Genomic DNA, 12,685 nt, shown 5'->3' with positions numbered 1-12,685 from the left:
CAAAAAAATATCTATAAGAAAGCCAAATTAAATTTTATGAGCGTTGAAATTCATATTTTTACATCATTTGATATTCACTCAATTTCTCATGAAACGATTTTCTTATTTTATTGTAATTAAAAAACAAATGACTGTACATACTTGAAAATTTCACTGAATGTTTATATCAGCATTTTCTATATACGATAAAATTTTAAAAATAATTTGACTCTTTTTGAGCTGTTTACGGACATTTTCAATTTAAAATATTTTTAGTTTTTTTTTCTATAAATATCAATAAAGTTTTATCTGTTGGGCCAAAAAGTGTATACATTTAATACAAAGCTCCTGATATATTGTTAAAATATCAGTTGAAAAATATTAATAAACATAGGCACAATTTTTTTTTATAAGCATTTAAAGATCAAATTTTGACAACATTTATCAAATTTTAATTTGAAAAATTATTTTGTAGTTAAAAATGTATAAAATGTTCAATTTTTGTATCTAAGAATTAAATATTTAAAACAAGATTCCACGTAATTAATTAATTCTGTTACCGAAAAATCTAAAAAATACATTTACACGGTTTATTTTTATAGTCATTTTAAGTACAAATTTGGACGAAATTACATATTAAAAACCTAGGATAACTATTTTAGTTATTTTGTTGTGATTGTATAATATTATTCGTGGGTACTTGAAACTTCTAAAGTATACTATTATATATCTATGATAGTAACATGGTTTTTTGTTGATGTATAACGCGTTATAATAGTACCTAATAGATATTATGATATGATCAATTTTTTTTTAATACCATAGATAAGTATATATTATATGTCTAATACATGGACTGATATACCGTCTCCGCTCAGAATCGTTTTTCTTATACAGTGATATTATATCATTGAATTCAAATTTAATACTGTCCATTATACAGTGACCCACTTCTAACCTACTGTACAGCAGAGCGACATCCACTTACCCACCTTTTTTTATTATTCAAGTTATGGGCAATTATTTTTTTAATCAAAACCATACATATCGCGCATTTGTTTATGTATTACCATTGATTATACATAGTATGATTATACTATGTATGATCAATGGTATTACATACATTTTCAGTTTCCAGGTTTATTAGTTTTTTTTTCTATAAATGTCAATAAAACTTTATTCGTCGAGTAAAAATACTTGAAAATTGAATACTTGGCTCCTACTATATTGTTACAATGAAATTTGAAAAATATTAAAAATCCTTAGTCACAGATTTTATTTATTAACATTTAAAGTTCAAAAATTGACAAAATATGTAAAAATCACGAAAATTAGCAAATTATTTTGAGTTAAGAATTCAAAAAAATTTTTTTTTTTAAATCTAAGATTTGAAAATGTATTACAAGATTCCACATAATATTGTCTACCTTTATCAAAAAAAAAAATGTCTACAAGAAAGTCAAATTAAATTTTTATGAGCGTTTGAAATTTTTATTTTTACAACATTTGATATTCACTCGATTTCTCATGTTACAATTTTCTTATTTTGTTGTAATTAAAATAAGAATGACAGCAGATACTTGAAAATTTCACTGAATGTTCATATTAGCATTTTCTATACACGATAAAATTTTGAAAATAATTTGACTCTTTTTGAACTGTTTACGGACATTGTCAGTTTTAATTTTTTTTCGTTTTTTTTTTTCTATAAATATCAAGATAGTTTTATCTGTTGGGTCAAAAAGTACAAAAATTTAATACAAGGCTTCTAATATATTGTTACAATAGCAGATGAAAAATACTAAAAATACATAGGCACAATTTTTTTTATAAACATTTAAAGATCGAATTTTGACAAAATTTATCAAATTTAAATTTGAATAATTATTTTGTAGTTAAAAATGTATAAAATGTTCAAATTTTGTGTCGAATGTTTGAAAATTTAAAACAAGATTCCACTTAAGTAATTAATTCTCATGTAACGATTTTCTTATTTTATTATAATTAAAAAACGAATGACTATAGATATTTGAAAATTTCACTGAATTTTCAAAATTTTCATTTTCTATACACCATACAATTTTGAAAATATATTGACTCTTTATGAGTTATTTACAGACATTGTCAGTTTTATATTTTTTTAGTTTTCTGTTGGGCCAAAAAAATGGAAAAATGTAATACAAGGCTCCTGATATATTGTTACAATAGCAGTTGTAAAATATTAAAAATACATGGCACAATTTTTTTTTAAGCATTTAAACATTGAATTTTGACAAAATTTATCAAATTTAAAATTGAATAATTATTTTTAGTTAAAAATGTATAAAACGTTCAACTTTAATAGCTAAGGATTGAAAATTTAAAACAAGGTTCCTCGTAAATAGGTTATATATAAATTACTTTAGTCACCTTAATGGCTTAATATCATCATAATAGGCTGATTGACTGTTTTCACTTAGAATCGTTTTTCTTATACAATGATATTATATCATTAGGGGCCCATATGCATTTATTTGCACCTTTGACAACCATTTCTTTGACAATCTAGTTACGGCACTACTCAAGGATGAACACTTAAGGGGATGTTACAGTGGCATTTGTTGTCTCCGTCTTACAAGTGTGTAAAATAATAAATTTTACGCTCAACAGAACACTTTTATCTCTGTTAGTTAAAAAATTAGAACAAATTGACCTCTTATACAATTTAAAGGTAAGATTATCTAGACAATGACATAGGCTTTTTATTATATTTTAATTTTAAAATTGGTTATAAGTATTTTAAGATGTACAAACAGTTAACAATTTTAAAATACACATAACTCGTTTTAAAATTAAAATATAATAAAAAGCCTATGTCATTGTCTAGATAATAGTCTTACCTTTAAATTTTATAAGAGCTCAATTCGCTCTAATTTTTAAACTAACGGAGATAAATGTGTTCTCTTGAGCTTAAAAGTTGCTATGTTTCGTGCTTGTAAGACTGAGACAATAAATGTCACTGTAACGTCCTCTTTAACCTCCCCGCTCAAGTATGTGGTCTTGGTCGTATATAGCCACTCAAATATATAACAAACAAACCTATCAAGGGTCAACTATAAAATCCCAGTACACCTAAAATGTTGAGTTTTAATAATATGTATTAAAAAATTGATTTAATAATAAGAATGTTATAATTTAAATATTCATTTTCTCAAGCTCACTATTGACACAACAGACTGCAATAACTAAAAGATAAATTAGTATTAGCTCTAATTCTATTGTATAGGGTACTGTAATATATTATAGGTACATTTCAAAATCAACTAAACATTACAGGCAATTTGTTTATTATATAGGTATTTATAATAATATACAAAAACATATTTTATTTATATACCAAACAAAGGCCTACAAATAATACACCACTTTTAGATTATAAAAAAAAATAATAATAATAATATTTAATAATACTTATTTTATATAACAACAAAAAATAATAATAATATAATATAGAACTCAATTTTAACAGCATGAAATACAATACAATGGATACAATAAATGGTTTTGAAAATATAAATCAAAATTTCTCCTAAAGTTGTTATAATAAATGTGGTTTGTCTATCTAATTTTACCGACGATTGATGATTTTTAAAAGTAACAAACAAACATTGTACATAACCATTACATTGATAATCGCATAAAAACATTCATCATTTGTTTGGTTTTTAGGAAATAAAATAACATAAAGTATAGTTCAAGATAAATAAATACACTTTAGAAAAATTTTTTAAAAAAAATGGTAGGCTATTGAAACGTAAACAAATATATAGGTAGTAATATAAAAGCCATGTGAAATGTTTGGTTACAACATAATAATACACTAACATCGGTTGAAGGCAAAATAAAGGGTAATTGTTACTAAAATATTATAAATTCTGTTATGTTTTAAATAAATCTGAAGATAGTTATATAATTATAATATGTTTAGCACCTATATATTTTGAAAAAAAATTGTTTAAGAGTTTTAAACTTCTAGTGTTTTTTAATAATTTAAATTATAACTAATAATTTTTGACAGCAAAAAAATTATATGAAGTTTTGTAACATACAGTTAATAATTTTGTTAATTTACCATGTGTCTGATGGGCTATTATTTGATGCAGGACTTTTTCTTTCTGCGCCTGGAGCTGGGCTAATACCAAATAATCCACCAACTGGACACCTTTTATTCAATTCTACATGTATAAATAAAAGAAATAAAACCTTTTAATAATATAAATTACAAATTAATAATAGTTATACAATGTATATTTTATGATACCTAACACAATCTACAAAAATAATCATCCTGAGATGTTATTGTCATTTAAAAAAATAGTTCAATGTCCATTGCCCACAGTTGAAATTATTTAATGGGTTCACAATATTTGTAAAACTGTATATTATCTGTACACTTGCATTTTTAAGTTACTAGGTTATCTCATTACAACTTTAGCTTTAATTAATCATTGCATTTTAATATAGTTCTTCAATTTTTAGTAACAAAAATAATTTCTATAAATACTATAATAAAATAAAATATTATATTATATTAAATATTTTCTGAGTAAAAGTCAAATTTGAAAAAGTTAAATAAGTTGAATTATTAAAGTATGAAGTATAAAAATAATATTGGGTAATATACTTAAGAATTATAATTATACATTAGGTTATTTATTAACATTAGGTATACATTAACTTCAACAAATTATCCTGAAATGTATAATATGCAACACCTTATGAAAAGACTTATTTTGTACTATTGTCTGGGATTTCTGAAAATATTCAAATATAGTCTAACAATTATTTGGTAAGATAACAATATAAATATTTTACAATTTATATTATAAAAACATTCTATAAGTCATATTTTTATGATAAATTTAGAAATTAATAATATTGTAAAGCAAATGTTTTTGCGATTGAAGGTTTTAATATATAAGAAAAATATAGTATCTCACCTGCTATAGATAACAATATTTTTCTTCGAGCACCTAAGGCTGTAACACCAATTTCACGCAGGTCACTTTCTGTCAATGTCTTGAAAGTAGTCCAATCAATTTCATGGGATTTAAATAAATCTAGAGTACATAAAAACATTTATAACATATTATAGTATGATACTATATTGAATTGAATAACTAACTTACTTATATATTTATCTAAGCCAAGAATTGCCAAATGAGATGGTAAATCTGCAAATGAAGAAGATGTGATTTTAGACACAGTCGATGTAGGCGTGGAGTCAAGGTGATTACTCATTTCCATCGATGCCAGTTCAGATATATCATTATTTATTTCAGGTGTAGAGTTACTCCATATATTTAGCTCATTCTATAAATATAAAAATAATAACATTATTAAATAATAAGAGTTTAGATAGAAATAAATTTACATCTCGTTGTCCTTTTAAAATAGCTGAAGGACTTGATTGACTAAAACCATAACCAGACCATACAGATGTTGGAACTCTTATCTCCGATCGATTTGGTTTACTTTGAGACACTATTAAATATATACAATGAAAATTAAATAACAATTTTTTAAAATTTGACTTTAAATGTACCTTGTGTTGCAGCAACCCTTAAATTATGGTAATCATAAGTTATTGGCTGTCTTCGAAAACCAGGTGCACGGTTCTCAAAGATTTCTAAATCTAATAAAGAAAATCATTTATTTACTTGAAAAGTTCTGTACATTATTAGTTAAAAGTTAAGATTTGTTAATATATAAATAGTTTTTGTTAAATTTAAAAATAAAATAGGTACCTAATTCGTTACATGATGACAACAAACTTTGATTTGGAGAAGTATTTGAGTCTTGAATATAATTAAATGCTAAAAAAATGGTAAAATTAAAATGCATTGTTTAAAATATCTATAATAGCAGTTTTCAAACTGTAGGATGCAGAAGACTACATATTGATTTGCGGAATATAGATAAAGTAAGAAAGTTATATATTCCAGATAATATTGAAATAAATATATTGACATTTTGAATATTATAGTTTTATTTTTAGCCATTAGTGGTATTATTATGCCTATTCTAAAATATAGAAGTTTGCAAAAAAAAGTTTGAGAGCCTCTGGTTTAACATAGTAGTATAATATGATGATTTACTTGATTTTCCAATGTGATTATTATTAGTTGATAAATTGTCCATTTTTATATCGTTAGCCAACTGTTGTATTCTTGGGCCCAAAACGTTAATCTGAGAAATATTTCCATGGTTGCTTACCAAAGGTAAATTAATTACACTATTTTGACATGATGTAGAAATTGATCCAGGGAAGTTTGTAAAGTTATTAAACCCGCCTAAATTGTTAAAAGATTTATTTGAATATCGATTTCCACTGAAAAATTCTCCATTGGAAACTATAAATGATGGATTTTCATTTGACACATTATATGTATTTGGTATACTTGGTGTTATTATTTCTCCAGTACCACCCAGTAAACACTTTCTACCCTCATAAATGTTCCCTATAAAAATAATAAAAAGTATATTATGCGTTGTACAATATTTAAAATGATGAGTACACAAATTATTAAAACTACTTCACTTGGTTACAAAATAAATTATCATTATTTTAAATAACTACCAATTAGTTATAAATTATTTCATAAATAAACACATTTAAAAAAAAATATTTTTCTACTTAACACTCACCTACAGATCTTTCAAAACCTTTTATTGAAACGGTGTATATATTTTGACTAGCTTTATGTCGAAGCGATATATATATGTCTAAACGTTGCATTACACTGTCAATTTGTTCGTGGGTTAATACCATTTCGTCTTGCGGAATGTCAAACATAAGAAGCAATGGTAATGATCCCTAAATATAAAAAGTTCCATTTATAAATATTTTAATATTTTAATTTAGAAAAATATGAATAAAATATTACAATAAGCATTTGACGGGCTGCATAGACATTATGTATATGCCCAGTGATGGTTACACTGCTTTTTTTAATGGAAGGTATATTTGGGTCCTTAGCATCCGGAAACAAAATTTGGGCTCCAGTTCGACGAGTGATAGCTCTAAGTGTTTCATTGCCTGGCCCCATTACTATTTTATGATGTTGAGGAGATATTTCCATAACCATAAGTATTAAAACTTGATTCTAAAATTGTAACAATATTATTATATTATATTAATTTTATTCATATATTTTTCATTGACAAAGTAGTAAACATAATAGTTAATTAATATTTAAAAGTATATTGAAATTATTTAATTTAAACTTGTTAAGCTTGTTACTGAGTTGTAGACTTTAGTGCCACTTATCAATTTTTTTAAATATAAAAACTTCAACTACATCAACTACATTTTTAATTAAGGATTCAACTATGAATCCTATGGCTTTAATATGAAGGAGTAATTTATAAAATAAATATTTGTTAAACCATTAAAATCTTTTGTATATAATCAAAAAATGTAAAAATAAAACAAATAATAAAAATTACCCTACATTTATACTTATTAAACGGCATAAAAAAATCATATAATTTTATATCACTTTATAAATTTTATCAGCTAGTGAGACATTTTTTATTCCAGCATTAATAATATTTAAGTGAAAATAACCACTACGAATATTTATACCTATTCATTTATCATTCAAATAGGATTATATATATTTAATTTGTGCTGATATACAACATAATTATATTCTAATAAGTAATAATTTTTTCTCAATTAACATAAAATTCAATATCTTACTGCAAGGTTTCCACACATATGAGTTATAAGTTGCATAGTAGCTTCTTTCACTCTCACGACATCCCATTCGTGGCCCTTAACCATAACCATAGTCGAATGAAGCTTTGGTCTAGTACGAAACATAACATGAACATTAAAATTGTCTTGAATAGAGCCAATGTATGGGAATTGACTAGATGGATCTTGATAATTTTGAACGGTACCAATGTTTGGCCAGTCAAAACAAAATATCAACGGAGTCAATTCCTAAAATCAAAAATGATTCAATTAATACTTTTGTTAAACAGAAAACACCCTTGGCCCCCTTCCTATAGCAAAATATTCTTAATTCTCATCATTTTCCTACATTTTTAAATCGATACTTCAACAATTCAAAATACTTGTCAACTTGCCTAACAAACACAGTTCACAAATGTTTTTCTTGTTACCAGTATTACCTACATTGTTAACTAGATAAAATGTCCAAAATTCAATTCATGACTCTTTCATAGCTTCATAGTTATATATTTAAATAATAATTATCATTCAAAAATCAAAAGTTTAAAAAATATAACTTAGTACTTACTCGAACACGTGCTCTAGCCCGTTCTACAGCACCACAATTTCCAGCAATAGAAACTTGATTACTTTTTTCTAACAAACTTGTTCTGTTTGAATCTGGAAAGTGTATATGACAACCAGTGTTTTCCATCACTTGTTTAATGGTTAGACCTCCACGACCGATAATATGTGAGTGATCAGTGTAACTAAGATCCAGCTTCATTGTCACGCGATTGCTCTAGGTATAATATAATATGAATATTTTTGAGTAATTAAATACATTGTTCAGGGTAAAAGAAAATATTCTCACTCGATCATCCAATACACTCATCACTTGCATTTTAGCCGCCTTAACATCTTCTGGGAGTCCTGCGATTCGAACATGTGGGTCTATAGAATACATTTAAAAGTTCAGAATATTATACAATTAGTAATATACACAAGTTTTTAAATATTAAATGTATATAATAATATAAGGTGATTATTGTAGTTAATAAAAGAACATTTATGATATAGTGCTGGACTTTTTTTCCTCACTCAGTAAATTGGAAATAGAGCAATATGCCATTATGCGTAATATTACTATTTAAAATTAATAATAAATCAAAATTGATTCAAAGTAAAAATAATTTTTTTTTTTTAATTTTAAATGCTCATAAAATGGGTTTTAACTTATAGCTATTAACAAATATGAAAAATTGTAGGTAAACGATTGGTAAGTGAAACATTTTGAGACAAGATATTTTAGATATAGTTAAGATGTGGTTCAATAAATAATTTATAATTTCTATAGTCATTTTACTACACGATAGAAAATAAATGATAGATATTAAAAATTTAAATAAATCTAAAGATGGTATAAGATTTAACAATGGTCAGTGAACATTGATTATTTTGAAACAACAACCTTAGTTTATACTTTTAATTTTATAATCTAAAACAAAATATTATTAGTTTTTGCCTATGAAAAAAACGCTTATGAATAAAAACTATTTAGCTTAAAAGCTCAATAAATCAACCTTATGGCATTAATATGATATTTATATATTTTAATGTTTAGAAAAATATTCTATTTCGGATTATGTTGGGTGCTCATTGTTAAAATAATCAAACTCTATAATAAATAAAATAAATATTAAATTTCTAAGCAGTATTTTCAATGCAGAATTTATATTATAAACCATAATAGTATTCACTGACTTTTATTTTATTACGGCCATAATATTTCAAATTTGTAACACCTATACAATGTGTTCCAGGGAAGCCAACATCATATGAAAGTATACCAAAAATTATGAAAAATACCCTTTAAAGATTGGGTCTAACTTTTTTATATTTTAAGTTATGGGCAATTACCTAATTTTCTTTTTATTCAAACCAATGTATCCATGTATCTTGGAAACTTTTCAACATTTTGACATAATTTTTTTTTTTATATGTAAGCTATTTAATTGTTCTATCAACCAACATATTATGCAATTAAACCAGAAATTATTTTTAATACATTGAAATAAAATTAAACATTTAAAAATGAATCCATAGTAAACACTAAATTATTTGTAATATTTTTAAAAATACAAATTTTTGATAAAAAAATGTTTTTAAATTTATTAAAAATAATTTGCACATTTCTGGTTTAATTGCGTATGTTGGTTGATAGAACAATTAAATATCTTTTAAATAAAAAAAAAGTTACATCAAAATGTTGAAAAGTTTTCAAGATACATAACAAATGCATGATAGGTTTGGTTTTGAAAAAAAAAGTTATTTGAATCTAACTTAAAAAAATAAAAAGTTAGACTCACTATTTAAAGCCTATTTTTCATCATTTTTGGTATACTCTCATATGATGTCAGCCAGTCACTTCCCCCAGAACACATTGTACATAAATATTAAGTAAATTGACACACATAATATTTCCCATCCGTCATAAATCATTTTTTAATAGATTATTAAAATAGTTGATATCCAAGTTTCTAGCCAATAAAGATGACCTCTTTGAATTAAAAACTATTTTTAACATTCAAATATTTAATCAATATTATGTTGTCTTTATCAGTTAACATGCTGGATGCAACGGATGTGCTTTCAATTTGTTGTAATCAATTACAGACCACATAATAGATTTAATTGTGACAGACTTCTACTTTTTTTCATAATATACAACTTATACATTACATTATTTAGTATTATGTGGTATTACACACTATTACAGTATGTCAGACGTCAGTAGGTACCTATATTGGGCTATATTATAGAAATTATAATATGTATCAGTTTACTTTACAAATGTTGAAATGTCAGTTTATATAACTTGAAGGTATTATTATAAGCAGTAAACAATATTTTTACTGTGTAGATACCTTTAAGAAAAAGATTTATATCATATAATATTTCATTGAATCGTAGATAAAAGTTAATGCATGTTAAAATTTCAAAATATTTTAATATACCTAGGTAATATATCTATAAACATTATTATATATTTGTAATTCAATTATAAAATTAAAATGTTTGTTTAAATAAGATATTAAATTACTGTCCAAGATTACCAACATCCAAAGATTTAATATTTTACCTGTAGGTGGAGGAGGTAGATAGCAGTTTCAATGAAACAGACCATGAAACTACCCATAAAATTATTAAATCAATGATATACTATTGTATACCTATTCTTATAGTAATTGATGAATCAATAATTAAAACATAGGTGCCTATAATAATAAAGGTAGCATGTTACTCTATGAAATGCAAATGTCAACATTATTATCTGTCTAGTATCATAAGTTGTACAACATACCTTGAGTTTTATGAGCCTTATACTCAGTATTTAAAATTTCTATCCATAAAGTATCATCCTTAGTTGACCAAAAGAAAGTCTGTTGCGGTCGATAATTTAAAAACTTAAAAGCCTCTTTATTCCGTCTTAGATCAGTTAGCAATTGAAATAAACGAGATGTATTTATCATTGTATTGGTAAAAATAAATAGCATCAATAACAAATAATAAAATAAAATTTGATGTAAATAGAATTGAACGCATAAATCATTTAAGACGAGAAACCTAAAGTAACGCAAGTATTCGACACGAGTGTGTCTTGTACACAATGTACACTTGTCTACTTGTTTAGGTAAAGAATAAAGATAACTATATACCTACATTTTTTTAACGACATATTTAGTATTTTGGTCGTCGGTCGATCTAACAGACTTTTGAAAAGTAGGGATATAATCTTGTGAGTATGATATTTATAGTAAATTGAATTGATACGGCTGTCGGGCTATAGCTATCGGAAAAAAACATTATCAATCATCATTCCAATATTTATTATTTTATTAATAGTTAATACCAATATTAATTCATTATCCACTTTATTTCTTTTTCAGAATTATCAAAAACGACAATAAATGTAACACATAATCGAAAGTAGTAAAATGTTTTCTTCAAATTTTAGAAAAAGTCCCTCCGACCTTAGATAATAACAATAGGTGGCACAATAATGTAGGTATGGACTATATATGTATAGGTATAGGTTTTAAATACATAATAAGGTACAGTTACTAAATACCTAGTAAATCATTTTTTCTAGATTTTTATAAATACTATTATAAAATTATTAGTAAGATAATATTAAGTTTATTTGTACGTTTTAAGTAGTTATAATCAAATTTTATACCCACAATTTACTTTTAAACCAGTTAATTGTACTTCATGTCACCGTATAAATGTATAATATCATATTTAAAACATATTTAAAAAACTATTAATATAAACTGTTACATTATTATAGAACATATTTAAATATGACAATAATTAGGCCAATCAGGGAACAAGCATACATATTATACGATTTAACAAAACTGAGTTATTGTTAAGAGGACACTATGTACCCATACATTAGTTGTCTCCGTCTTCTTACACACGCACGACAAACAAATTGGCGTTCACTAGTTTCAATAGTGTGCCGTTATTTTTATACTAGAGTGAATTGACCTAAACTTTTAGGTAAGAACATTAGCTGTGCTTAAGCGTTGTCGATTTTTCGAAATTTTCATTATCAAGCATGATATGGGTATGTGAAATATCCAAAATTAAATATGCTCATATCTTGCTTGAAAATTAAAATATCGAATAAAAGCCAACGCTTAAGCACAGATAATGTTACTATCTAAAAAATTGATAATAGGTCAAATTACTCTAATATCATAACTAACAGCACACTGTTGAAATTAGTTAACGAAAACTTTTTATGGCGTACGTGTGTAAGACGGAGACATAAAATGCATGGGTAGCATCCTCTTAAGCTTGTATGAAATTATTAAAATGCAGAATAGAATTGATAAATAATATAGTTAATGTAAATGGAGGTTATTTTAACATTAAACGCTCATTGGGTACCCGTACCTCAAAAAAAAATATACA

At 25.0% G+C, this 12,685-nt stretch overlaps 1 protein-coding gene across 1 annotated transcript; it reads right to left on the bottom strand.

Moving 5' to 3' along the window:
• Window positions 1-4,044: 4,044 nt before the first annotated feature.
• On the bottom strand, window positions 4,045-11,247 carry LOC100168076 (protein bicaudal C homolog 1). Its single transcript, XM_001944239.5, has 13 exons — window positions 11,064-11,247; window positions 8,574-8,653; window positions 8,289-8,501; window positions 7,724-7,969; window positions 6,906-7,124; window positions 6,667-6,835; window positions 6,117-6,479; window positions 5,766-5,834; window positions 5,564-5,653; window positions 5,393-5,502; window positions 5,148-5,331; window positions 4,959-5,078; window positions 4,045-4,193 (listed from the first exon to the last, which is right to left on the bottom strand). Exons 1-13 carry the CDS (start codon window positions 11,230-11,232, stop codon window positions 4,087-4,089), a joined length of 2,139 nt encoding a protein of 712 aa, XP_001944274.2. The 5' UTR covers window positions 11,233-11,247; the 3' UTR covers window positions 4,045-4,086.
• Window positions 11,248-12,685: the final 1,438 nt, after the last annotated feature.

Source organism: Acyrthosiphon pisum, chromosome A1 (assembly GCF_005508785.2).
Source record: "Acyrthosiphon pisum isolate AL4f chromosome A1, pea_aphid_22Mar2018_4r6ur, whole genome shotgun sequence".
NCBI classification, from domain to species: Eukaryota; Metazoa; Arthropoda; class Insecta; order Hemiptera; family Aphididae; genus Acyrthosiphon; species Acyrthosiphon pisum.
Note: the sequence above shows the minus strand (reverse complement) of the source record. Positions and strands in the feature narration are given on the sequence as shown.